The 27,978-nt window shown below is 49.0% G+C and overlaps 1 protein-coding gene across 2 annotated transcripts in view; it reads right to left on the bottom strand.

Moving 5' to 3' along the window:
* The window catches only part of KCNMB2 (potassium channel subfamily M regulatory beta subunit 2), a 49,923-nt gene extending 23,204 nt beyond the window's left edge, over positions 1–26,719 (bottom strand). Inside the window, exons 1-2 of one of the 2 annotated variants that reach the window (XM_015411823.1) lie at positions 26,608–26,719; positions 4,579–4,749 (exon numbers count right to left, since the gene is read on the bottom strand). In XM_015411823.1, coding sequence (XP_015267309.1) covers positions 4,579–4,749; positions 26,608–26,663 — 227 coding nt within the window. In that variant the 5' untranslated portion in view covers positions 26,664–26,719. The remainder of the gene's footprint in view (positions 1–4,578; positions 4,750–26,607) is intronic. The other variant, XM_015411831.1, reaches the window with a different exon arrangement.
* Positions 26,720–27,978: the final 1,259 nt, after the last annotated feature.

The raw sequence follows: 27,978 nt of genomic DNA, 5'->3' as shown, positions 1-27,978 counted from the left end.
AGAAAAAGCCTTTCTTCTCCAGGCCCGTAGCTACAGTGGGGCTTTTGGAGGCTTCGCCCCCTTTCTTAAAGGCACAGCCCCACAAGAATTTCTCCTGTAAATGCTTTTTTCAACCATTTAAAAACGTTTTTTAAAGGCATGCACTCCTTTAAGCAGAGTGGGGTGCTGTAGTGGACTAATTCCTGCGCTGAGCAAGGGAGTTGGAGTAGGTGACCTCTAGAATCCCTTCTAACTCTGTGTCAAGAAACTGGTTTCCTTTAAGAGAGCTTTTCTGCCTAAGTGTTAGCTTTCTTGACTATAGAAGTCATCACCCCCACCTGCCGGCTTGTTATCAGAATTGTTGCTTAGGCTGGCAGATGTGATTCACTTGCAGCAGCTGAGGACTGTCATCTAAAGTGGTTGACACTGTGCAATTTAGAGATCAGGTAACTGCTTTCTACTGGTTTAAATGGCTTTTCTTTCTGCACTGAGAACTTCAGCCCCACCAGAAAAAAAATTGCCCCACAATCCACAAACTCCTGGCTACGGGTCTTTTCATTTCTCTCCTGCTTTGATCGATCTGAGGCTAAATAATGTTAAATGAGCATTACCTCCATCTTCTAGGAGCTCAATACCATTTCCATGACAAACTTGTCCATTATTGGGAAGGGTCCCCTCACTGTATCCCTTTTTATACATTATGAATCAGAGGCTGGACTGAACTCGTCAGATCTCCGAATTTGCGCATGGTCAGCCATGGTTAGTACTTGGATGGAAGACCACTAAGGAAGCCCAGGTTTGCTGTGCAGAGGCAGGCGATGGCAATCCACCTCTGAATGTCTCTTGCCTTGAAAGCCCTACAGGGTCGCTATAATCCAGCTGCAACTTGATGGGTCTTTCCACCACTGGATGGCTCGTGAATTGCCTGGTAGAGGGCCGCTTTTTAAAAGATTCTGGACTGTGTGGAAGAACCTACATGCACACAATTTGCACATGCTTAGGTAGGGCTAGTTCTGACTCCACATGTGAGATCTGGAGACAGACCTTGATGCTGTGACCCTTCTTTACACCTGTTCAGTGGGAACGATGTGTGTCCAGGGCTCACATAAATAAATAAACTGTAGCTGTTTTGTGATCCTGCTCTCCATTAGAGAAAGCCCAACCACAGAATTATGTTTTATCAGAGCCCTTAAGCCAGAATGGGGCAACAAATGGTCATGTTCCTTCAAGGCATGCTATAGAGAGGACGTGTTCAGTGCTGAAACAATGGTGTGATTGCTTCGGCATACACTGAACTTGTTCCATCTGTTCCATCTTCCAAAGTATCTCCCATCTGTCCACTCACCCGCCATTCACAACATGTCACTTCGTTGGGATGGGCCAGGAACATGAGTTGGAGCCAGACCCCTTTTGCCAGTTCAGTTCCTTCTGGCAATGTCTCCCTCCTTCCCTCCCTCCCTCCTTCCCTCTCATATATCACATCTTATTATATAGATGATCTCTTTCTACATATAATAGCGATTTCCAGCTCTACCTTGTCACACTCAGGATGGTCATGCTCAGGACATGTCTAAAAAACAGAATGCTGGAAAAATAGAAATAAGCAATATGCTGCTGATAATGCATCGCCACCTCCACTTAGCTTGGGATCTGGGCTCTTTTTTGTTGCAGGAACTCCTCTGCATATTAGGCAACACACCCTTAATGTAGCCAATCCTCCAAGAGCTTACAGAACTCTTCTTACAGGGGCTACTGTAAGACCTTGGAGGATTGGCTACATTAGGGGTGTGTTGCCCAGGGCTATTTTTGGGCAGGAACGCACAGGAACGGAGTTCCGGCTGGCTCCCGAGTTGGCCACACCCAGCAGGAACTCATTAGCATAATAGGCCACACCCAACAGCAGAAACTCATTAGGATTGGCTGCATTAGGGGTGTGTGGCCTAACATGCAAAGGAGTTCCTGCTACAAAAAAAGCCCTGGGTTTTGACAATAAACAAGGTAAACAGAATAAGAAGCAAAAGGTGGGTGTGGCTGGATAACCACACTTCTGGTAATATGGGGTGTGTGGCCTAATATGCTAATGAGCTGTGCTGTCAGGGTGTGGCCTAATATGCTAATGAGTTTATGCTGTTGGGTTTGGCCTAATATGCTAATGAGTTCCTGCTGGGCTTTTTCTACCAAAAAAGCCCTGGTGTTGCCTAATATGCAAATGAGTTCCTGCTACAAAAAGAGCCCGTTCCTCCAATATAACAGCACCCCCACTTCCCCCCCACTCTGCTACTACAGCTTCTTAAAAGCAACACCCACAGTTAAGTAGTATGCTCATTCTCCCAGTAGTCACTAACCAGCGATTTTGACTTAAGAGGACTAATCTGTTTCCGTCCATCACATACTCCTACCAAAGGGTTATGTAAGCTACACTCTTTAGTAGGCCCACATGTTTGTATTCAAGTTAATGTTGTCTCTATATAAACCTTTCGCACTCATTAAATCTGAAGATCACTTGGTAATGTTAAGTTCAAGCTGGGCATGTAACCTCATTTTTTTGTGCTTGCTTTCTGATTTTCGCTTGGAACAACAACATCATGTGAAGGTAATTGGTGCATAACTGGAAATTGCACTTCCAGTAGTTGGCACTGGAGCTTTTTTTGCTGTTGTAAAGGACCAACCCAACCTAAATGAAAAGACTACAAATGAGGGCCGAGGACTCACCAGTGGCACCTGGCCTACAGATACGGCAATTCTTGTGTTAGTTTGTAGTACATTGTTTCTTTCAGTCATTGGACTGAGTCAACTGGTTTCTTTCTGCTAAGTGAAGAATTGTACATTGGAAGAAAACTCCTTCCACTGGAAGGAAGTTCCTTCCATTGAAGGATGAACCCTTCCTTTAACAGAAGGATTTTTTCCCCCTCCAGCAGCTGCTGGACTGAGTCCAACAGTTTCCTTCTGCTAAGTGAGGAATCTTCCATTGGAAGAAAACTTCCATTGGAAGCTCCTGTCATTGGAGAAAGAAGTCTCTCCTCATGTAGAGGAAGAAAACAAGTGGATCTATCCCACTGCAAGCAGCCTCATGACTCACCAACAAATCTTTGTGACCTTCCCTTCTGGTCATCTGGAAGTTAAGGCAGAAGAATACAATGCTTCATATATATTCAATTAAAAAGGTAAAGGTTCCCTTGCTCGAAAGCCAGTCGAGTCTGACTCTAGGGTTGCGGTGCTCATCTCCGTTTCAAAGCCGAAGAGCCAGCGCTGTCCGAAGACGTTTCCGTGGTCATGTGGCCGGCATGACTAAACACCAAGGCGCACGGAACGCTGTTATCTTCCCACCGAAGTGGTACCTATTTATCTACTTGCAATTTCTTGCTTTCGAACTGCTAGGTTGGCAGGAGCTGGAACTAGAGACAGGAGCTCACTCGATCACACGGCACACTCGGGTCTCGAACTGCTGAACTACCGACCTTCCACAGCCTGCAGTTCAGCGTCTTAACCACTTGAGCCACCGCAGCTCCATATATTCAATTAAGTTTAAATAAATAAATATACATTTGCTGAGACCTCAACAGAAGTGGCTCTGAAGAAACAGAGCCATATCTCAGAACTGAAATCAAAGTTACCACTCAGCAGAAAAAGCCAATTAAACATTTTCTTTGTTTATCTCCATTATTCAGGTGGGTAGCTGCGTTGGTCTGAACCAGCAGAACAAAGTTTGAGTCCAGAGGCACCTTTGAGAAGAACTTAAAGGTGCTGCTGGACTCCAATTTTGTTCATCCCCATTATTGCAACACACCAGAAATCCATATAGCATTTGTGCATCCCTACTATTTCATAAGGTTGGTAGCTTTAGGGTAGAATTTTGTGTGGGGTTTACTCCGAGTCTAAATCCATTGACCTCAATGGTCTTAGGATGGATTCACTTTAATGCACTGGTGATTGGCATAGATTGATTAACCCAAGCTTCAGTTGATTGAGTGGAGGCCCATTTTAATCAGCTGGGCTGAGAATTTAGGGCACATCCAGAGGTCGATTCGGGGGGGATCGTGGGGGATCTCAGTCCCCCCGGGTGAGGTGCAGGGGGCGGGGCACATGAAGCCCCGCCCCCTGCTTCCGGCCACCCCCTTCTTCCAGCCTCATTCTGTTGCAGAAGGAGGAAGAAGCAGGAGGGTAAGTTGGTGTCCTCCCCCTCTGCCTGGCCGAGGCCACTCCACGTGGCCTCCCCAAGGACTCCCAGCCCCATCCAGGAGCTTCCCCGAGGTAGCTGTGTTAGTCTGTTGCTGCAAAATAGTCCAAGAGTTCAAATAGCACCTTTAAGACTAACAAATAGCACCTTTAAGACTAACCTTTAAGACTAAGACTGAGTGGTGGGTGTGGCCTTATGACACACTTCCGGTGATGTCAGGGTGTGTGTCATATGCTAATGAGTTATGCTAATGTGTTCCCCTAGCTCTTTTTCTACGAAACGACCCCTGGGCACATTTGTTTATTCTTTGTAGCGTGACCCCGAATGCATTCTAGGTCTAAAAGTTGAGACTCCTCTTTCTGCACATGGCTCCATTGCGTTTTCAGATGTTTTAGAACAATATCACAGAAGGAAAGAGTTACCTCTGCATGTATGACCTCAGCAGCGTGATTCCCAGGAGGAAGTACATCATAATGGAACACACCATCATCGTCAGTCCGAGGAGTATGGCCCGGTCTTCTCCTGCTTTCAGAGCGGTGACTGTTTTCCTTTTGTCCAGTAGATCATGATCCCTGATTTTTTGGTAAATATTTCTGAGGTTGAAAACAATACATTCTTATGTGGAGTTCACACTTAAATCCATAAACCCTCTACAAGGATAGACTGCTCCACCGTCATGGCCTGTCTCATGGGAGAGCAAGGCTTTGGGTTTCCAGGGGTGAGGTTTTCTCAACCATTTGCTGGGACTTGGTAGGGGGAAAAAAAATCACTGACATCCAAAGTATGTTATTCACTTCTGTTGACAAAATGTTGAAAAAGGCCTTTGAGGGAATATGAAAAAAAAGTGACCAGGGATAGCTAGATTGAATTTTAGGTTCCTTAAATAATTCACACCAGAGGAATTTTTACTAGTCTGGTTAAGTCTATTCTGGCAATTCTGGACATGCTCTGAAGGGATTTAGTCCAAGGCTGTGATCACACATGCTAAAGAATCCACTTTCAATCCATTTTCAATGCACTTTCCAACTGGATTTTGCCAGTTCACACAGTAAAATCCAGTTGGAAAGTTAACTGAAAATGGATTATTTAGTGTATGTGATCGTGGCCTAGGAGACACTACAAGAGGAAGTGTCCAGCACAAGAACTGCCATCAAATGTATGTGGCTGCTGCTGAAAATGGCAGCTCTGTATTGATTTCTCCATTTGTAAAATGAAGTTCAACTTGCCTTGTGTAAAATTTCTGTGCCACTAACCACATTGACTGCCATTGGAAGGGTGGGAAAATAGTATTATACAAGTGGAGACCCGCAAGAAACTTGCGGGATGGTTATCCTATTCCTCACGCCTTTGCTTCCTCCTGTCTCCCCCTACCTCTCTCATACTCTTTCTCCCTTCTGCCCCCCCTTTCTTTCTCTCTCTCCTCCATGTATGGTTTGGAGGGTGGAGTCTATGGCATTATACTGGTCTGTAGTTTCTCCCCTCCTCAAATCCCACCCTCCCCAGGCTCCACCCCTCAAACATCCAGGAATTTGCCAATCTGGAGTTGGCAACACAATTTCACTCTACAGAGCTGCCAGTTTCAGCAGTAGCTGTGTGTTTCTGGTAACATACAGTTCAACCATCATAGAAAGAATATTTTCTTGGAAGAAATGTTTCACACCTGAAAGGTACTGTCCACATGTTAATAGTTTTCTGACACAACTGAGTTTTCACCAGGGAACAAAAATAGCATTTGCACTTAGGATAAGAGTTTCTTGGACTTTTGGAGGCATTTAATAAGTGCGAACTACATTCTGAGTGAGAAGGGAAGATCTTGAAATATGGGGACAGAGATTCAGTAAGAAAGGTGAGCAGAAAGAATCTGAATTCTCCAGTTTTCAAAGGTCCAGTTCATTAATTAACTAGCTAGCACAGTTGGTGTGGTGGAAAACCACTTTGCCTTTTCCTGTCCACCAGGTCCTCAATGACATATATATACGGCACGGCATCCACACAGAAGATCATATTAACAGTGGTCTTATTTGGCCTATTCTTCCCTCTTAAAAAGAGGGGTGAAGAAGGGGTAGAGGACAACAGCTACAAGGGCTTCTGTGGGGAACATCATTTCATACACATACATTATTGAGGAGTTGGACTTCTGTCCTTCCAGCAAATGAACCAGAGTTCTAGTAGTAAGTATGCGATCCGAGTTTATGGCTCCTCACCGAGCAATCTAAATCCAGAGATCGTTTAGGCGTATTATGATTTTAGTGCCCAAAATTATAATAGTTGATGTGCCATACAATGTGAAGTAACAATTCCCCGCCTATGGCTCGCAACCGTCCATTAAAAAGGAAGCATCAGTGTTGCCTGCCAATCACTCGGTATGAACTGTTTATGGCCATCATTATCTAGCGGTTAGAAACACATAAAGTGCCAACAATCCATAGAGATATAAAAATGGTAGAAGCCCAGAGGAAGAAATACAGATTGTATCAACTATATTCCTGTACAATGGTGATACTCGTCTATATTAAGCCCTCTGCCAGTGTTATGGTGGTGTTCCTTTCGCATGTGGGAGCCCACCAGCCACACATTTTGGGAGCGCAATACGCATAATCCCATAGTGTGTGAAGGAGGCAATGGATGGATTTCCATGCAGGTGTAGCTTCTATTCATGCAACCTTATGGAAAGTCCAGGGCTTTTTTTGTAGAAAAAACACATCAGGAACTCATTAGCATAACAGGCCACACCCAACATTAGAAATACAGTAGCCTATTAGGCCACACCCCTGACAGAGCAGCTCATTAGCATATTATGCCACACCCCACATTACCAGAAATGTGGTCATCCAGCCACACCCACCTTTTGCTTCTTATTCTGTTTACCTTGTTTGTTGTCAAAACCCAGGGCTTTTTTTGTAGCAGGAACTCCTTTGCATGTTAGGCCATGCACCCCTAATGTAGCCAATCCTAAAGAGTTCCTGCTGTTGGGTGTGGCCTATTATGCTAATGAGTTCCTGCTGGGCGTGGCCAACTTGGGAGCCAGCCAGAACTCCGTTCCTTTGCGTTCCTGCCCAAAAATAGCCCTGCGAAAGTCTATGTGCTGCCCAACTCACACGTCACAGGATCACATGCATCAGGCGCATGCATTGTGGGAACCTGCATGCTCTCGATATGTATGACTGTTGGGCTCCTGCAACACGATAATGGAACATTTGCAGGGGGGTCTAGGATCAGTTGTAAAACATATCCAGATCTACTGAATTGCCGGGCGGGAGGGAGGGGGCTCAACTGAAGGTTGGTCTACTTCTTTAAACACAAGAGTGCCAAAAATCCAAAGTAGATAAACACCCCCAACAGTGCAACAGTTCAGAAAAGGAATCCCCTGTGGTTAAACTAGGATGGGCAATTTTTGAATTCAGAATTACTGTGCCTCTCCAGGTGAGGCTACATAGCAGAAACAACAGGTGGAGACAGGTAGAACAGAAAACATAGAAGCACAGAGCTGGAAGGGATCCGTAGGGTCATCTAGTCCTCCCCCCTGCACAGTGCAGGAAATTCACAGCTACCCCCCCCAACTCCCCCAGTGACCCCTGGTCTATTCCAAGAAGAAGAAGAAGAAGAAGAAGAAGAAGAAGAAGAAGAAGAAGAAGAGGAGGAGGAGGAGGCCCTTCACTTCCCCTCCCCACAACAGACACCCTGTGAGGTGGGTGGGGCTGAGAGAGCTCTTGACAGAAACGGCTCTTTTTTAAGAACAGCTCTTATCAGAACTACGGCTTGCCCAAGGTCATCCAGCCAGGTGCAAGTGGAGGAGTGGGGAATCAAACCCGGTTCTCCCAGATTAGAGTCCGCGCTCTTCACCACTACACCAAAAACCTCCAGGATCCCGCTGCCAATCTGACCTGGAGCGACCTTCCTTCCTGACCCCAAAGTGGCAAACTGCATTACCCTGGGTAGTTAAGAAAGGGCCACAAGAGCCGAATATGGGCTCATCCCTTCCCACACACCCCTCTCATGATCTGCTTCTGGCCAAGGTAGAATGAAATCTGGTGGTTCGTGGTTAGGGTTGTCAATCTCCAGGTGGGTTCTGGAGAGTTCCCAGAATTACAACTGATTTCCAGACTACAGAGGTCAATTCCCCTGGAGAAAATGGCTGCTTTGGAGGGCGGGCTCTCTGGCATTATACCCTGCTCTCTCCTCCTCCACCCCCAACCTCTCCCCAGGCTATACCCCAAATCTCTTCCTAACTTGGAGTTGGCAACCTAGTTGGGAATGGAGTTTGGCAGGTTATGGGCAGAGTGGGGAAAGTTAGGGGAAGAGCCTGAGTGAATCATAGGGTTGGAAGGTACCTCCAGGGTCATCTAGTCCAACCTCCTGCACAATGCAGGAAATTCACAAATACCTCCCCCTCCACACCCTCAGTGACCCCTGTTCCATGCCCAGACGATGGCAAATAATCTCTAGGCTCCCTGTCCAAATTGGTCTGGAGAAAAATCGCTTCCTGACCCCAAAGTGGCAATCAGCATTTCCCTGGGCGTGGAAGAAAGGGCCACGGCAACTAAGCGCTGAGGCAACCCTTCCTGCCCTCCCTCTCATGATCTGCCTGAGTTCACAGAATCTGCATTGCTGTCAGATGGCCTCTGTTTGGAAACCTCCAAAGACGGAGAGCCCACCACCTCCCGAGGAAGCCTGTCCCACTGAGGGTCATGAAGTTCTTCCTAATGTTTAGCCGAAAACTCTTCTGACTTAATTTCAATCCGTTGGTTCTGGTCCGACCTTCTGAGGCAACAGAAAACAACAAGAATCGGGTGGTTCTCTCTTTTCAGGTCCCGACACAGGCGACCTCCCAGATCTCTCTTTTGCCAGTAGGATCAATAAATGACCGTCTGTCTGACAGCTCTGAACCGAGCCTCTAGATATTGATTGGTGGCTCTATGGATTGTTAGTCCTTTCTGCATCAGATTATATCACAGGCAATCCTTTCCACAGACAGTTCATACGGACTTATTTTGCAGCAACGGTGCTCCTTTTAGGCACTGTGATATTTCTGCAGGTGCATCTCACCTGGTTTTTTCTTGGGGGGGGGGGTTGTGCTTACAATGTAGACAGGCATGACCAGCGGAGCAGACTTCTGAACCGTTTCCATTGAAATGCAGACCATGACCGAGGCATGAGGATGGGTTGGGTGGGAAGTGGGTACACTTTACTAGGGTCCACAGGGGAGGGGGGGGAGTCTGGGTCGCAAGCTGATATGGTCAGCTGACATCATTTCAGCAGCAAAACAGACATTTGACCGACAATGGCCTCTCCTTTCGTCCCCATGTTCAAATCACTGTTTTTTTTAAATTTTAAAAATACTTTTTATTTTTGGCTCTAATTGATCTTATGATGTGTTTTATACATGTTCTGCTTTTGTTAGCCACCTTAGTGCTCCCCAAGTAGGGTTGCCAGCCTCCAGGTGTGGCCTGGAGATCTCCTGCTATTACAACTGATCTCCAGGCATTAGATTTTAGTTTCCCTGGAGAAAATGGCTGCTTTGGAGGGTGAATTCTATAGCATTGTTCCCTGCTGAATCCCCCCCGAAACCCCTCCCTCTGCAGGCTCCACTGCCAATATCTCCAGGCGTTTCCCACCCAGAGCTGGCACCCCTACTTGTTTGGGCAGAAAGGTGAGATATAAAATTCAGAAATTTGGTATAATGGTTAAGTGTGCGGACTCTGACCTGGGAGAACCGGGTTTGATTCCCCACTCCTCCACTTGCACCTGCTGATGTGACCTTGGGTCAGTCAAAAGCTCTGGCACAGCTGTCCTTGAAAAAGAGCAGTTTGTATCAGAGTTCTCTCAGCCCCACCCACCTCACAGGGTGTCTGTTGTGGGGAGGGGAAGGGAAAGGAGTTTGTAAGCCGCTCTGAGACTCCAAGTGAAGGGCGGGGTATAAATCCAATCTCCTCCTCCTCCATAAGTACTTTCCCCCTCTGTTCTGACTCGAGAGATGGTACGGATAGGATGGGACTATGCAGTGGGATGTTCTAATGGTACATTGGAATGTTGCACCGCCTTTCCTGAGTCTTGACGATGTCACAAACTATTTCGGAAACTCTCCTGAGTTTTAAAAGCGGCTTGCCATATGACACGGTCATTCCAGCGGGGCAGCCATGTGGGTATAGTTGTAGGAAAGCAAAACAGAAATCCAGGAGCAAAATTTGGACATGGGGTGGAGGGATTAGTCAAAGATCTTTTTTGCAAACTGACCTGATGTTCATTTACTCAAAAAGGAGTGAGGCTGAGGAGCAACCGCTTTTACTCACTCTGGATATTAGATAGCTCGAGGACTTACATTTTTGCTGTTTGATTCTTCTTGTCGTTGCACTGTTTCTAGTTTTATGGAGCTTCACTGGGGTTTGTGTGGCTTTTTATTTGGATGTTTTCATACGATTGTTTTAAATGGACTGTGCATCTAGGCTTGCCGGCTCCAGGTTAGGAAATTTTTGGATATTTGGTGGTGGAGCCCAGGGTAGGCAAAGCTCAGGGAGGGGAGGAACCTCTAGGGGGCGGTATAGTCCACCCTCCAGAGTGGCCCTTTTCTCCAAGGGAACTGATTTCTGCCATCTGGAGACCAGCTGTAATTCCAGGAGATCTCCTGGCTACACCTGGAACTTGGCATCCATACATCACTCAGAAGTTTCCTTTCATGATTTAAGTTTCCTTTCATGACTGTATGGAAACTTTAAAAGGTAAAGGTAAAGATTTCCCTTGCTCGAAAGCCAGTCAAATCCGACTCTATGGTTGCGGTGCTCATCTCCGTTTCAAAGCCGAAGAGCCAGCGCTGTCCTAAGACGTTTCCGTGGTCATGTGGCCGGCATGACTAATCACCAAGGCGCACGGAACGTTGTTACCTTCCCAATGAAGTGGTACCTATTTATCTACTTGCAATTTCTTGCTTTCGAACTGCTAGGTTGGCAGGAAACTTATGGAAACTTAAAAAGGTAAAGGTTTCCTTGCTCGAAAGCCAGTCGAATCCAACTCTAGGGTTGCGGTGCTCATCTCCGTTTCAAAGCCGAAGAGCCAGCGCTGTCCGAAAACGTTTCCGTGGTCATGTGGCCGGCATGACTAAACACCAAGGCGCACGGAACGCTGTTACCTTCCCGCCGAAGTGGTCCCTATTTATCTACTTGCAATTTCTTGCTTTCGAACTGCTAGGTTGGCAGGAGCTGGAACTAGAGACGGGAGCTCACCCTGTCTTGTGGCACCCGGGTCTTGAACCGCTGAACTACTGACCTTCCACAGCCTGCAGTTCAGCGTCTTAACCACTTGAGCCACCGAAACTTAGTAATGCCTAAAAACAAACAAAGAAGTAGACAGAAATAGGTCCTGTTGAACCTAAATATATGGTACCTGGGCCTGCAACCTTAGTTACCTCAGGCACGAGACTATGGCCAATGCATGCATCAGGCATGGGACTATGGTCAATAGATGACAACCATTTTAGGAAGCGGCAAGACAGATGAGATGCTGGAAGAACAATGAGCAGATCGTCAGTATAATTTTTATCGCTAAAGAACAGCCAAGGGAAGAGCAATTCCAATTGGGGGTCACAGTGTGGGTGGAAACGAGGTGTGACTCTTTCTGTTTTTCCCCAATTTTATTTGCTTGACTGAAGAATGCATATGGGCAACCAGTTGGTGGGATCCAAGCAGCCCACCGAAAATGGAAATAGTTGCAATAATGGAATCAGGAGGGCCATAAGCCAGATAGGATGGGGAATGTAGAAAGGAAAGAGATTGGGTGAGATTGAGTGAAAAAGCTGGCTGTATCCAACCCAATATGTTTCTCCTGGTGTAGCAAATCACAGTTCGGGGAGGCCATGGGGAAAACATCACGGAGGACAAGAATTAATCATCCACCCCCCTCCATTACTATCACCCTAATCCAAACCGGGGCCTTCTGTGATTGCTATTTAGCGATAAAAACGCACCGGGGATTTGTTCATGGAACTTCCGGCTTCTCGTCTGCTTTGACCGTACTTCTATCAATTCAGTGCAATTCACTTCCAATTTTCCGCTAGGCATTTCTAGGAATTCATTACAAGCAATGCCCCAGCTCTTTAAAAGCTTGCTAACTTTTGCACGAAACAAAAATTCGTTTAGGCTTCTGCGTTTCCCCCCTCCTTTGACGCTGTGAGAATTTTTTTTTTTTTGCTACGTATGTCGGACTGAGTAAGGCAAGCTTCGTTGAAGAAGTGATGGGCAAGAATAAGCTGGTGTCGCTGGGCTATTATTATTTATCACAACGTATTTAACGCTGATGGCTCGCTATCGAAATTTGCATCGCTCCGAAATGAAAGCAGGCGGGAAAAGGCAGCCATTGTCATGCGGTTCCGGGACATTACACCGATCGCAAGGCATCACTTACATCATTCTGTAGACATAAAATAGGCACGGCATAATCAGTCAGCAATGGCACCAGCACATAAACGTGATTCAAATGGACAATGAAGAAACAAGAGAGCTAATTAAATCGGGTTGCAAGCGGGTGTTTCTTTCTCTCTTTCTCTCTACGGGAGGCTGCGAGCCATGAAATGCACAGTGAAAGGTAAAAGAGCTTAGCAGAGATATTGCAAGAAGCATCCATCTACAAAGCAATTCAGGGCCAAGCTTGCATTCAAAGAGACTGGCTTGCTGCTATCACATCTACCGAGGCCTTGGAAAGCAAAGCACTTGATACAAGTTGCTGATCATCTGATGAGCGAAGAGACATTGCATTCAAAGCAAGGGCAAAGTTCATGCTCTGAGCCAAGGATTCATGCAACTGACAGCTCAGGGCCAAACCTGGATCCCGGGAGGGTACAACCTGATCCCCCTAGCTGACAAACAACATGTGTGGAGGGAACAGTAGCTGTGATCCTGGAATTTGGGTGGTCCACAACAGCCCACCATCCTGCTCTTCCCTTCTTACAGCGGTCCTCCAGCAAAACTAGTTCCTGACTGGTATTCTGCAACGGCCGCTAGTCATGATGGATCTCTACTCCCTGCAGCACCAGAGGCACTACGCCTGCTTGTATCAGTTGTTGAGGAGCATGGCCGGTAGGATGCTGTTGCAGTCTTCCTGTCTGTGGGCTTCCTAGACGCAGTTCGGTGGCCCCTGTGTTAACAGAACGGTGGACCTGATGGGCCTTTGGTCTTTTAATGTTCTTAACGAGGGTAGGGTCAACCCTGCTCAAAAACAGATGGAACACTGGATCACTGGTCTGATTCAGCAGGGCTCTTCTTACGTTCTTCTGGACTGGGACCTAACTGCAGGCCTCTTGCCTAAGCGCATGCAAACATCTTTAGCTAGCCTAGCCAGTCCTGTCCCCATAGTGCAACCCTAGTTACTATGAGGCCACATCATGGAGATTGGCCACGGCGGCTGGATCCAAGGGTGCCGTTTTTTGACAGTGGGATGGTAGTTGTGTTGGCAGAAGAGGAGAGGGCCATTTCCACTGATTTCCCTTTCCACTGCAGAGACGCCCACACGGACACAGGCAGCTGCCTTAAACTGACCCTTGGCCCATCAAGGTCAGTATTGTCTACTCTGATTGGCAGTGGCTCTCCAGGGTCTCAGGCAGAGGTCTCTCACATCACCTACTGCCTGGTCCTTTTAACGGGAGATGCCGGGGATTGAATCTGGACCCCTCTGCATGCCAAGCAGGTGCTCTGCCACTGAGCTACGGCCCCTCCCCAAAGCCCAGGCCCCCTCACTACTTTCCCCTTATGCTGTTCCCAAGGATCCCTTCACTCCTAGGAGCCGAACTTTGGAAGAGAGAGCAGGAAGGCTGGAAGAAGGCATGGAAGTCTTGCCCTGCCCTTTTTGCTCTACTGCTGGCGGTGCTTTGGGTCCAGCCCAGGACTCTCCCATCAATGTTTGAGAGCCAGTAGCATTTTAGAGGGTGGAAGAGAGGGACATTTTTCTTTTCTTCTTGCCGTCAAGTTACAGCTGGCCTATGTCGAACCCGTAGGGTTTTCAAGGCGTGGGACATTCAGGGGTGGTTTGCGATTGCCTGCTTCTGTGTCGCAACCGTGGACTTCCTTGCTGGCTTCCCATCTAAATACCAGCCAGGGCCAACCCTGCTCCGCTCCTGAGCTATGATGGGACTGTGCTGGCCTGGGCCCCTGAGGGCAGGGCCGAGAGAGTCATGCTTGCATCTTTTCATACACTGCCTTCCTCTGTCTGCTGGAGGATTCCAAGAGGCATTCGGCTCTGCTGATATGGGAATGCTGGATGAGGTGGGCCCTACTCTCCTGTCCAGGGGACGTTTCGTAGAAAAAGAGCTAGGGGAACTCATTAGCATAACTCATTAGCATATGCCACACCCCCTGACATCACCGGAAGTGTGTCATAAGGCCACACCCCCTGACGTCACCGGAAGTGTGTCATAAGGCCACACACCCCGCCCCCAACGGTCCCGGCCGCCGCCGCCGGCCTTGCAGCTCCACTGCCGAGCCCCATGAGGGGCCCGGTGGTGGACCTGCAAGGCCAGTGGGAGTGCAAGGAAGCCCCACGAAGGCCCTCCCTTTTTGCAACTTACCCTCCCTCTTCTCCTGCCTCCTCCTGGCTGAATGAGGGCCGGAAGCGGGGTGGCCGGAAGCAGGGGGCGGGGCTTCATCATGTGCCCCGCCCCCGAACCTCCCCCGGGGGAACTGCGATCCCCCGCGATCCCCCCCGAAATGACCTCTGCTCCTGTCTTTTTCAAGCCGAGATCAAAGTCCTGCTTGTGACCTTTAAAGCTCAAAACAGCCCAGGGCTAATACATCTCCCATGAACACACACGAACCTGTCTTATTCTGAAGCAGACCCTTGGTCCACCAAGATCCGTCTTGTCTGCTCAGATTGGCAGTGGCTCTCCAGGGTCTCGTGCAGAGATCTCCCACATCACCTACTACCAGGTTCTTTAACTGCTGGGGACTGAACCGGGGACCTTCTGCATGCCAAGCAGATGCTCTGCCACTGAGCCACAGTTCCTCCCCTGGCAACTGTCCTCTTTGTGTGCCCCGCCGCACTCTCTGGAAATGGACAGTGATTCTTCCAGTGTGGCTGAAGATGGTTTAAAAGAAGGATTGATGGTTTAAGTGCATTTACCCATCACAATTTTTTTGGGGGGGGGCGGGCTATTTTTGGGCAGGAACGCACAGGACGCGTGGTCTCCCAAGTTGGCCACGCCCAGCAGGAACTCATTAGCATAACAGGCCGCACCCAACAGCAGAAATTCATTAGGATTGGCTACATTAGGGGTGTGTGGCCTAACATGCAAAGGAGTTCCTGCTACAAAAAAGGCCCTGGTTTGACAACAAACAAGGTAAACAGAATAACAAGCAAAAGGTGGGTGTGGCTGGATAACCACACTTCTGGTAACATGGGGGTGCGTCCTAATGTGCTAATGAGCTGTGCTGTCAGGGGTGTGGCCCAATATGCTAATTAGTTCCGGCTATTGGGTGTGGCCTATTATGCTAATGAGTTCCTGCTGGGCTTTTTCTACAAAAAGAGCCCGGGGGGGGGGAAGGTTTCGAAGAAGAAGAGATTGGATTTCCACTGGTTGAGCAGTGGAACAGTCTGCCTCGGGAGGTGGTGGATGCGCCTTCCCTGGACGTTTTCAAGCGGAGGCTGGACGACCATCTTTCGGGCATGTTGTAGGTATGTAGGGCTATCTTTCGGCTATGCTCCTGCAGAGTGCAGGGGGTTGGACTAGATGACATGCAAGGTCCCTTCCAACTCTAACATTCTATGATTCTATGATATCCCGCCCTTCACTACCCAAAGGTGTCTCAGAGCGGCTTACAAACTCCTTTCTCTTCCCCTCCCCGCAACAGACACCCTGTGAGGTAGGTGGGGCTGAGAGAGCTCTGACCGAAACTGCTCTTTTTCAAGAACAGCTCTTATCAGAACTATGGCTTGCCCAAGGTCATCCAGCAGGTGCAAGTGGAGGAGTGGGAAATCAAACCCGGTTCCCCCCGATTATAGTCCGCGCACTTAACCACTACACCAAACTGGCTCCTCCCCTGCAGTTGCTCCCCAAAACCTGCCACACCTACTTATTCTGGAGGTAAGAGTGGCACCAAGAAACAGGTGTCCATCTTGGGAAACAAAAGCCTCTCTCAAAGCAGATTCAGCTCTCTTATCTTCTCTAGAGAAGAACTATCTTCTCTAGCCTAAGATCTACTGAGAGTTCCTTCTAATTAGCCATGTGCCCAGCTGATGCTTATTGAAAAATGCTCTTAATGGAGACCAACCCTTAGGGTTGCCAGACTCCAGGTGGGGCCTGGAAATCTCCCGCTTTTACAAGTGATCTCTAGCTGACAGAGATCAACTCCCCTGGAGAAAATGCCCAAATTGAAGGGTGGACTCTATGGCATTGTACCATGCTGGGCCCCCCTCCCCAAACCCCGCCCTCTCCCAGATCCACCCCCAAAGTCTCCAGGTATTTTCCAACCCAGAGGTGGCAACCCTACCACCCCTCTCTCCCCTCTCTGTGGAACTCCCTGCCTCATGAGATGCCCCAAACCTGTACCCTTTACAGTGCTTTCTGAGTCCCTGCAAAATCTTTTGAACAGGCTTGGCTTTAACGAAGGTCGGAACAGGCCAGAGATGAGCTTGGGACCCTTGCAGTTGGGATGTGTCAGCTGCTTGAACTCTATTTAGCCTTGGATCTGTCCATTCGTTGGCTACAGATGCTTACCTTGCACGCTCAGGAAGGGGTGCTCTAGACATTTGAGTAAGCGCATGGATAAGCAAATAAAAGAAAAGCATGGAAAGAAGTTAGAGAGGATAGCAGGAGCTCTTTGGAATCCTGAGACGGTACTGAGTTTGGACGCTGCTGGCCGAGAGTCACCTTTTTACGGTGCCGGACTGGGATGGCACCTGTCTGTTCTCCCACTATGGGAAGAGGGGCTTCCGCACTGATGCTCAGTTGCACAAAGGTCGCACATGGTGGGGGGAATGGGATGCCTGAAATCACATTAACGGGATCTCTATGGAAACGGGCATAAGCATGTCTTTGAGGCAGAGGGGTGTTCACTAATTCCTCCATCACACAAACTGGGGACAGAGTATACAGAGGTCAGAGTGATACGCAATGTATTTCCTTGACCCTTATTAAGCTGATGATGCAGTGCTGGAAGCTGCGAGGTCATTGTTGGAAGCTGTGAGGTCATGGCCACAAACACGGCGCGTGCCCAATCAGACTTCTTCAAATCCTGCAGTTCCGGGCATCCAAAACCAATCTCCACAGGGGCCAAGGAAACAAAAAAGAATTCTTGTGGTATTCTAAAGACTAACAGATTTATAAGAGTGGGAGCTTGGGTGGGTGAAAGCCAATTCCCTCGGGCACATGAAGGATGACCTTTTGCGGTTTTTTTTTTTTTTTTAAGTACCACTTTCGCTCACATACCATGCCCAATAATGGCTAAAAACAAACTGCTTTCTCCGTTGCCTGGGAGGCCCCTCTCCTCCTCCCTCCCAGCCTCTGTTTGTACATTCACTCTTAAGATTTCAAACACCCACTGCTGCCCACTCTGAACACACTGACTCCTTAGCCAAGCCAAGCGGTGGCGAAACTCCATCTTCTGCCCGGCTCTCTGACTGGCCCAGCTTTGGGGGCCTCGGCCACATGTCTAGGTCCACGACGACTTGAGTCGGGATTATTGAGCCGTTCAGTGTAAACATTCAAGACAGTTTGCTTCCCCTTCTCTGTTGCTCTCTGGCCACGTCTCTGTGCCACTCACCAGGGTGTCCTTGACTGACCCTCTCCTCAACCCAAGAGTCTCTGCCTGAGTTCCCACCAGATCCTCTCTCTCCCGGTACAGTCTCGCCAACTGCTGTTCGGATGCTCTGTCTAGCTGGGTTTTCAGCGGCTCCTGGAGCAGGCTGTGTTAGCAGACTGACCATAGCGTGCTATGCTTTTCTTTTCCAACCAGACAATGAACCTGGTCGTACTTATTGCAGAATAGCTGCAATTTATATACCTTCAGCTCCATTTACTAGATGGGTTAGAATTTAAACTTAGAGGAAAGAGACCGAGTGCAGTCGCACTTCTCCTCCCGGAATATTCAACTGAATGCATTTATCCATAATTCCAAAAATGCAAGTCATGCAATTGCCTTTTCATTAAGTTCCGCCAAATGGTCACTAAACAATAGGCAGGCTCTGGCGTGTCCCCAAAACTCTTCGCCAGGCTGTAAGTTCAGTAGGCAAGAAAAAATAAGGGGTGGAAATTAAAGTGTCAAAGCACAATGGAAAAGCCCCAGAAGTGACTGCTGGGAAGCAAGCAAGACCAGAGCAGTGAATCATGCAGGGATGCAGCGGGCAGCCCTCTCTGTGAATGCATACTTTGGGCTCACAAGAGGCTTAATTATTCACAAGTGTGTGTGAGAGGGTGTCCTGTGAAGACTGGTGGAATGAAGGGAGAAATCTCATTTCCCCTCTCCCTTGTTCCCTCTTGCTTTTCCACTTTGCATCTCCGGCAGTGCCTGCAGCTTCTAAGTGTGCGGACTCTTATCTGGGAGAACCGGGTTTGATTCTTCTTCTTCTTCTTCTTCTTCTTCTTCTTCTTCTTCTTCTTCTTCTTCTTCTTCTTCTTCTTCTTCTTCTTTCCTCCTCTCCTACCAGGGTTGACAGTCCAGTGCTGGCAACCAATGGGAGGTTTCTGGAGGTGGTGACATTCAAATGTACTGTAGTGGGAGACCTGGGTCATGGGCACTCAATGGCATCAATGAGCAGTAGGTTTAGAACAGATAAAAGGAAGCACTTTTTCACCCAAAGAGTGATTAACGCACGGAATTCCCTGCCGCAGGGACTGGATGAACATATGGAGCAGAGCTATTAGCCACACGGTATAGATAGGCACTCTCGGTCTGGGGCAAGGGATGCTCTGTATTCTTGGTGCTTGACAGGGAGGGGGCCAACAGTGGGAGGGCTTCTAGTGTCCTGGCCCCACTCCTGGACCTCCTGATGGTACCTGGTATTTTTGGCCACTGTGTGACACAGAGTGTTGGACTTGCCAGACTTAGGGTTTCCAGCTCCAGGTTGAGAAATACCTGGAGATTTTGGGGGTGGAGCCTGAGGAGGGTGGGGTTTGGGGAGGGGAGGGGCTTCAATGGGTATAATGCCATAGGGCCCACCTTCAAAAGTGACCATTTTCTCCACCTGAACTGATCTCTGTTGCCTGGGGATCTAGGGTTGCCAAAGCCCCCTCCCTTTAAATGCAGGGAGCCAGCGTCCGTCCCCCCCGCGAAACGTCTGCCCCACTGGAAGATTGGGCGGGTGGGGGGGGGACACACATCCCCAACGTGACGTCATCACGTCGGGGATGCCCCGTCCCCTCCAGGAACGCCCCCCAAAGTACCCGGCTGAGGGTGAAGATGGGACTTGGCAACCCTACGGGGATCAGTTTGGTGTAGTGGTTAAGTGTGCGGACTCTAATCTGGGAGAACGGGGTTTGATTCCCCACTCCTCCACTTGCACCTGCTGATGTGACCTTGGGTCAGTCACAAGCTCTGGCACAGCTGTCCTTGAAAAAGAGCAGTTTGTGTCAGAGCTCTCTCAGCCCCACCCACCTCACAGGGTGTCTGTTGTGGGGAGGGGAAGGGAAGGGAGTTTGTAAGCCGCTCTGAGACTCCAAATGAAGGGCGGGGTATAAATCCAATCTCTTCTCTTCTTCTTCTTAATCCCAGGAGATCTCCAGCTACCACCTGGGGGGTTGGCAACCCTAGCCAGAGTTGAGCCTGCCTAGCTTCCGAGATCTGACGAGATCGGGCTTGCCTGGGCTATCCAGGTCAGGGCTAAACTTCCTTATTCTCTGTGTTTTCTGATCCATACCAGGCTGGGGACAGGTTCGGAATGCGATATATATAATGATGGTACAGCCATGCACCCAAGCATCTAATGTGGGAACTAACGGACAGGTGTGTTTTTTGAGGACTCCTAGAGATTTGCCCTTGTTTGAGATTGTGGTTTAAACAGACATCACATTGTTTTGACACTTCTCTCTGTGTGTGTCTGTATGTGTGTGTGTGTGTGAGAGAGAGAGAGGACTGCGACTGTTGGTTTTTCAGCTGGGGCATAGAAACAACCGTGCACCCCCACAAGCTCATTGGCATGCACACCAGAGCTTGCTTAATATCCTCTTTCTGCTTGAGTTCCATGTCTTGCGTCCGAATCTATTCTGACGGATCCCCTGGAATTGTTTGTCGCTTTTTGCAGGGTTGGAGGAGGAAGGGAAACGCAATAGGCAGGAATCCTGGAGACCCCGGAAGCGCATTTCTACACGGCTTCTTTGGGAACCGTCTCTTTTTCTGCAAACCCGGGAGGCCCCAGGTTTACTCTCGTCAAATCCGTGGCTTGCCAAATCACGCTTGATACTTCCTCCCAGCTGGAACCTTGAAATGTTTTCCAGATACTCTTGTTTCCCCTCTGCTGCTGTGTAATTGCTAACCGTTACAAAATCAATGGCTGAACACAATTAAGCAAGATTATTACCTCTGTGGGTCGCTCCTCTTCGCTCAACTAATGCTATATGTCACCAAAAAAAAATGAAGGCACTATTGATTTTGGACATAATCTAGTGTTTTCCATTGTGTTTGGATTTATACATTTCATTATATCTTGTCGAGGTTTCGTGTTTTTAGGGGTGTGTGTGTTAAAAGATTAATGACAGCAAGAGCAAATTGAGTTATAGGATTAGACTGGATTGGAATTCATGAATGGAAAAGGAGGGTACAAAGCCAGCCCCCTCCAATTATTTCCCAGTGCAAATGTCACAACCTTCATGTGTTGGCAACCATAGCTAGTGATGTCACATCCTTCCCCATGTTCCCGCCTCCCCCCAGCCTTCCTATTGGTTGCCAGTTAGGGTTGCTGGTTAGACGGGCAAGCCTGCTCCGTGGTGTCCCCAAAAGAACCTTGCGACTTTTTCTTCTCTGATTTTTTCTACAGCAAATTCAGCATCTCGGCAGTCGGGGAAAGTATTCCTTGTGTCTGTGTCAGGGCTAGGATGGAGGGAGCAGAACTGTTTCGAAACAAACGAACAAACAAACTCAGATCTAGCCTCAACTCATGCTCTGGTTGAACCAGTAGATCTATTGGTGGAGAGTGAGGGAAGAGAATTGGGGGGTATGGTTGCCAAGCTCCGGGTGGGGCCTTAAGTTGTCCTACCACAAACCTCCAGACTCCATAGTAGGAAGATTCGTTTCCCTGGAGAAACTCTCAGCTTCGAAGGGTGGACTCTATGGGATCACATCTATGGTTGCCAAACTCCAGGTAGGCCTTGGGGATCTCTCAGAATTACAATTGATCTCCAGACTACAGGGATCGGCTCCCCTGGAGAAAATGGCTACTCTGGAGGGTGGACTCTATGGCATTATACCTGCTGAGGTCCCTCCCCTCCCCAAATCCTACCTACTCCAAGAACCACTCGGGTTGCCAGCTCTGGGTTGGAAAATACCTGGAGACTTTGGGGGTGGATCCGGGAGAGGGCGGGGTTTGGGGAGGGGAGGGGCCTCAGCATGGTACAGTGTCATAGAGTCTACCCTTCAAAGCACCCATTTTCTCCAGGGGAGCCGATCTCTGCCAGCTGGAGATCAGTTGTAAAAGCAGATCTCTGGGCCCCATCTGGAGGCTGGCAACTCTAAGCCCCCCCCCCCCAAATCTCCAGTAACTTCCCAACCTGGAGCTGGTAACCCTAGGTCAGGGTAAGAACATAGGAATGTGAAGCAATGTGAAGATTTTTGTTTCTGGACTCTTGCATTTAGAATTTGTAGTGTTCTGACTACATATTGAACGGAAGGGAAGGGATGTTCTTTTAACAAGTTCCCATGGTAATAGACCTCAGAGTTACAGTTTTTAATATTTGTTTAGTAAAAGCTTTACTCTGGAAACCAGACTATATTGGCCACACACTGACAAATTTAGTTGCATTAGAAATAATGTTTTTAAAAATATCTCAAGTATCATTCAAAATGTCAAATGCTAATAGACTAAGGCCCAACTGAGGCGATAAACACATGCCTGGCCTGTAGGGCAACCGGTGGGGAATGGTGCGGGGGGGGGGACTTACCAGGGGAAAGAGGAAGGCCCAGGCCACATTGCTGGTGTCGCACAGGAAGTGATGTCATCACACTTGTGATGCCATGGTACTTGGGGGGAAACTCTATGGTAAAAAATAGCTTCTACCATAGAGTTTTTGCCCCAATACCAGAGCATCACCTGGATGTCACCGGTGTGATGATGTCACTTCCTGTGCAATGCCAGCAATGTGGCCTGGGCCTTCCTCTTTCTCCTGGTAACTCCCCCTGCTGGCCAGCTGATCCATGGCTAGGGGGGGCAGGGCCTGGCAGCAGGAGACCCCCGCCTCCACCAGGCAGTCTGGCAACCCTGCTCTTCCCCTCCAAATATCCCGGAATTTCCCAACCCAGTGCTGGGGACCCTAAGCAGGGGAGTGGCATTAGGGATTTTTTGGAAAGATGGGGCTCTCCTGTCCTCCTGCCATCCACCCCCCTGCTCAGTGCAGGAAATCCAAGGCCAGAGCATCCCCACAACTGTCCAACCTAGGGTTGCCAGGCCCCTGATTTGGGCGGGGTTTTCCCCACTTTTGCGGAAGTGACATCATCACATCACAAACATTGGGGGGCGACGCTCTAGTTTTTGGGCAAAACTCTATGGTAAAATTGGGCTCAGACCACAGTAGGCTTGCCAAGTCCCCCCAGGGGGTGGGGAAACCCCCGCCCGAGAAGCCTGTTACCCGCCGCTGGAGGATCGGGTTAGGGGGAACCTCACTCCCAAAGCATGCGACGTGCCCAGCGTCAGCACGTCACCCGGAAGTGACGCAGTCGTGTTGGGGCCGTTGGGCATGCGACGTGCCCAGTGTCAGCACGTCACCCGGAAGTGACGCAGTCGTGTTGGGCGCGTTGGGGGTGGGGCCGCAGTCAACTCTATGGTTTTCCCTCGGATGATTGTGGCCCTGCCCCCAGCGTGCCCAACGTGGTTCCGTCACAGTGTTTTGTCCAAAAACTAGTGTCACCTCTGACATCAGCGACGTGATGACGTTACTTCACATGCACACCAGAAGATCCCTGAACAGACCATGGAGCCCCTCACCGGCAGCCACTTGAAGGCTTGTAGTAAGGGAGGACCCAGTCTACTCCCTTGGCGGTGGAGAGAGCTGTCAAGTCACAGCTGGCTTTTGGCGACCCCGTAGGGGTTTCAAGACTAGAGATGAACAGAGGTGGTTTGCCATGGCCGGCCTCTGCACAGCGACCCTGGACTTCCCTGGTGGCCTCCCACCCAAGTCCTAGCCAAGGCCGGCCCTGCTGAGCTTCCGAGAGCTGATGAGATCATGGTAGCCTGGGCCCTCCTGGCCAGAGCCCCGACTCTCTGAGGTAACTGCTTACATTGTCAAACTGTTTTTACCCTTTGGAAGATTCTCCTAAAGATTCTCATCTGAAATCTACCCTCCTGTCATTTCAGTCTACTCGATCTCTTGCTGCTCCTGAGAACTGGCTTGGAAGTGAGAAACTGACCCTGCCCATCTGCCTGGGGAAATTGTAGTAAGATTCTCGAAGAGGCATGTCAGGGATGCTATCCTGAAAGCGGTTGCTGGAACACCCCTGAAAGCAGGGGAAAGCACCATCAGAACGCGAAAGGATATTCCATTTTAAGTAAGACAACGCAGAAAGAAATACAAAGAACTTGTGCTTTTTCTTCAAACAAACTCAATTGGATATAAATGGCTATTTCCAGAAGGCATAACTTTTAAGATCAAAGATAAAACTAGTCGGGGGGGAGCTCTCAGGTATGGAGCTCCGGAAGAGAACCTCTAGGGGGTGGGGCGGTCACGTGGTGAAGCCCCGCCCCTTCTTTACCCCGCCCTCTGCTTCGATCCTCATTCCGTTTGGGAATGAGGATGAAGCAGGAGGGTAAGTAGCCGGGCCTTCTGACACACTTCCGGTGATGTCAGGGGGTGTGGCCTTCTGTCACTTCCGGTGATGTCAGGGGGCGTGGCATATGCAAATAAGTTATGCTAATGAGTTATGCTAATGAGCTCCGGCAGCTCTTTTTCTACAACAAGACCCCTGCTGTTACCAGACAGTTAAATTTAAACTTTAAGGGAAAAGGGCTATAAATGTTTGACTCAGTTTATAAAGGGATCAACGATGAGAAGACTCGATGTATCTAAGCTAGTTGGAGGATCTCCTCTCTTGGGATTTTAGTTAGTAGTGGGTTCTTTACTTTCTCCTGTATATGTAGTTTTCCCCCTCCCTTTTTTCTGTTGTAGTTTTTTGTAGTGGAAAAAATCAATTAAAAAATCCCCTCCGGGGGCTTAAAGAAAAAAAAAAGAAACTGACCCTGCCCACGGGCCAGAGGCAAGGGGCTGGTGTGAGCATGTATGGGGAAGAGGGTGTCTCACTTTCCCTAGGGTTGCCAGCTCCAGCTTGGGAAATACCTGGAGATTTGGGGGGTGGAGCCTGGGGAGGGCGGGGTTTGGAGAGGAGAGGGACTTCAGTGGGGTATAATGCCATAAAGTCTGTGGTGTATTCAAGTTAATGAGAAACTGTGTTTGTACTCAATCACTGAAACACCATGTAAAGCTTCATCCTGGGCAAGGATCCTAATCTTGCAATCCCTATTGGTAGCCCAGGAAGAGCCGACCAATCACCTACCATCAAGTTCCCTGAGAGGGAACGTCTGTGATTGGACGTTATTGTTACAATCCTATTGGTTGTTATGTACAGTAAGGCGTGGCTACATTAGCCCGGGAGAGTTTAAAAGAAGCACAACTGCAGTGCTAAAGTTGTTCTGGTTGTTCTGTTCCGGTTGTGTTACGCGTTGCTCAATAAAGCTGAATCACTTGCTGAAATCTGACTCTGACTCTTTGTTAAGTTGTCGATTTAACAAAGTCCGCCTTCCAAAGCGGCCATTTTCTCCAGGGGAACTGATCTCTGTCACCCGAGGATCAGTTGTAATGGCAGGAGCTCTCCAGCTGCCACCTGGTGGCTGGCAACCCTACCTTTCCCACAGGCCCAAGCTGCATTTGCAGAGAACTATCAGAGGCTGCGGTGGCTCAAGTGGTTAAGACGTTGAACTGCAGACCGGAAGGTCGGAAGTTCAGCAGTTCGAGACCCGAGTGCCGCATGACGGAGTGAGCTCCTGTCTCTGGTCCCGGCTCTTGCCAATCTAGTAGTTCAAAAGCAAGAAATTGCAAGTAGATAAATAGGTACCGCTTCGGTGGGAAGGTAACAGCGTTCCGTGCGCCTCGGTGTCTAGTCATGCCGGCCACATGACCATGGAAATGTCTTTGGACAGCGCTGGCTCTTCGGCTTGGAAACGGAGATGAGCACCACATCCCTAGAGTCAGATTCGACTGGCTTTCGAGCAAGGGAAACCTTTACCTTACTAAGGGAAAGGAGGACTCAGTTTTGTTCTAGGTGTCCATGGAGTAAGTAACCACCGGAAAGAGAATTATGTTAAACTAGTGACTGCATCTGTAGATCCTTGGCAATACAAGAACACACAAATACATGAAGCTGCCTTATACTGTCAGACCACTGGTCAGTCAAGGTGAGTATTGTCCATTCAGAATGGCAGTGGCTCTCCAGGGTCTCAGGTAGAGGTCTTTCACATCACCTAATGCCTGGTCCTTTTTAATTTGGAGATGCCGGGGATTGAACCTGGGGCCTTCTGCAATGCTAGGCAGAGGCTCTGCCACTGAGCCACAGCCCCTCCCCAATAAATAAACCATAATGTACAGAATATTGAGTGAGAAATAGGAGTTGGTGCCTCCTGAAATACAGGGTGGGACGGATTGGGTCAATGTAGGTATTTTTTCGTGATGGGTCGCTGCAGCCTAGTAAGAAATCTGTATCTCTTTTAGTGATTGTGGATGAGATTCAAGCAGTGATAATTCTCTAAGACAATCGTCACTATGCAAATGCCATTCAAGTTATATAGTGCCAGTTGGTGGCAGAGATTTTAACAGTGTTTGGGAAGGGGAGCGTGGAGCAAAACAGACACCCTCCCCAAAAAACAAAAACAGATCACAAAAATCCCTCCAAGAGGAAACAATATCTCTGAAATGGTGGGGCAATACTATATGGAAACGGGCAATTTTGCTAAAGTCTGGGAGTCCTTTGACAGATGAAAACTGCTCCTGCATTAGTGGCACAGAAGGAGTTTGGCCTCTCTAAATGACAGTCAAAAGTTAAAACCCTTCTCCCGAAAATAATGGGAGCATGTATGAAACAAAAGTCTCCCTGGCCTCCTTTGATGTCACTGCTACTAGCCAATAGGTGCTTACTATTCCGGGACCAAAAAACCCAGTGTAGTTCCTCCTCCACCCCCAGCATCCTACCCATTTCACAGGGACTGCTAGGCTATTACTGCTGTCAGGCAAGCAGGCACAATAGAAGCCGGCTGAATGGCAAAGCCGCCCAGGCGCCACGTACCTTCTCTCGTCATGCCTGTACGACGTGGAGCTCCGGCCGCTGGTCCAAATGAACATCTTAGCGGATTGATCTCCGCTGTCTCTCCGTACCGTGGAGGTCTTGGAGGGATGACGGTAGGACCTAGGGGGAAAGGGAGAGCCTTCATCACCACGTGCTGGAAACCTGCTGGGCCACCTTCCATCCATCAGGCCTCAACGCCAGATCCTGATTCGCTCTTCAAATGCCTTATAGACCCAGCTCCATGGAGATAGGCGTTCAGACGGTTCCAGGTGATATGCAAAACAACAGGAATGACCTTTCCCTTCCCTTCCAGGAGGTTCGCTTGACATTAAATTATCTTCGGCTCTTCCCCCCCCCTTCTTCTCTTCGCCTCCCTCCCACTTCTGTCAGGCTTAATAAAACCTTCTTTCCCCTGCCTTTTCAAGTCACCGCTTTCGCTTGCCGAGCATGCCCAATAATGGTTAAATAAAACTCCCGAGCTTGTCCTTTTTGCCTCGCGGGCATTTCCCTCTGCCGCTTCCTGAAAGGGGCCTCTGTGTACACATTTGCTCTAAGCAACCGCAAGCTTTCAGACAATTATATGCCCCCCCCCCCCGCATGCTAAGGACGCACCGATATGTGACCAGACCGGGTGGCAAATTAAAAGGGTGGTTAAAGTCCGTCTCCCGGCTAGGCCTCTGATTGGCCTTGCTTTGGGGGCCTTGGCAACGGGACCGGGCCAGCCAAGGCAACTTGAGTCGCAGCTTTATTGAGACATTCCATGTAAACATTCAAGACAGCTTGCGTCCAGTGTTCCCTCTAAGGTGAGTTAGTGTGAGCCAGCTCACAGTTTTTTAGCCTCCGGCTCACACATTTTTGTCTTCGCTCAGGAAGGAGGGTTCCAGAGCAAGCTAATTTATGCAGGAGCCAAATCGCTCGCTCACACCTTTAAGGCCAGTAGCTCACAAAGTAGAATTTTTGCTCACAAGACTCCACAGCTTAGAGGGAACATTGCTTGCGTCCCCCTTCCACGTTGCTCCCCGACCACATCTCTGTGCCATTCTACAGGGACTAGGGTTGGCAGATCTGGGTCGGAAAATACCTGGAGACTTTGGGGGTGGAGCCGGGAGAGGGCGGGGTTTGAGGAGGGGAGGGGCCTCAGCATGGTACAGTGCCATAGAGTCTACCCTTCAAAGCACTCATTTTCTCCAGGGCGACAGATCTCTGTCAGCTGGAGATCAGTTGTAAAAGTGGGAGATACCCAGGCCCCACCTGGAGGCTGGCGACCCTAACAGGAACATGCCTGGGTCCTTGAATGACCCTCTCCTCACCCTTCGGGTCTCTGCCTAACACCCTACCAGATCCTCCCTCCCCGTGCAGTTTCACCGATTG

Source organism: Gekko japonicus, unplaced genomic scaffold (assembly GCF_001447785.1).
Source record: "Gekko japonicus isolate JY-2015 unplaced genomic scaffold, Gekko_japonicus_V1.1 scaffold543, whole genome shotgun sequence".
In the NCBI taxonomy this organism is placed as follows: Eukaryota; Metazoa; Chordata; class Lepidosauria; order Squamata; family Gekkonidae; genus Gekko; species Gekko japonicus.
This window is presented reverse-complemented; position numbering and strand designations above follow the sequence as displayed.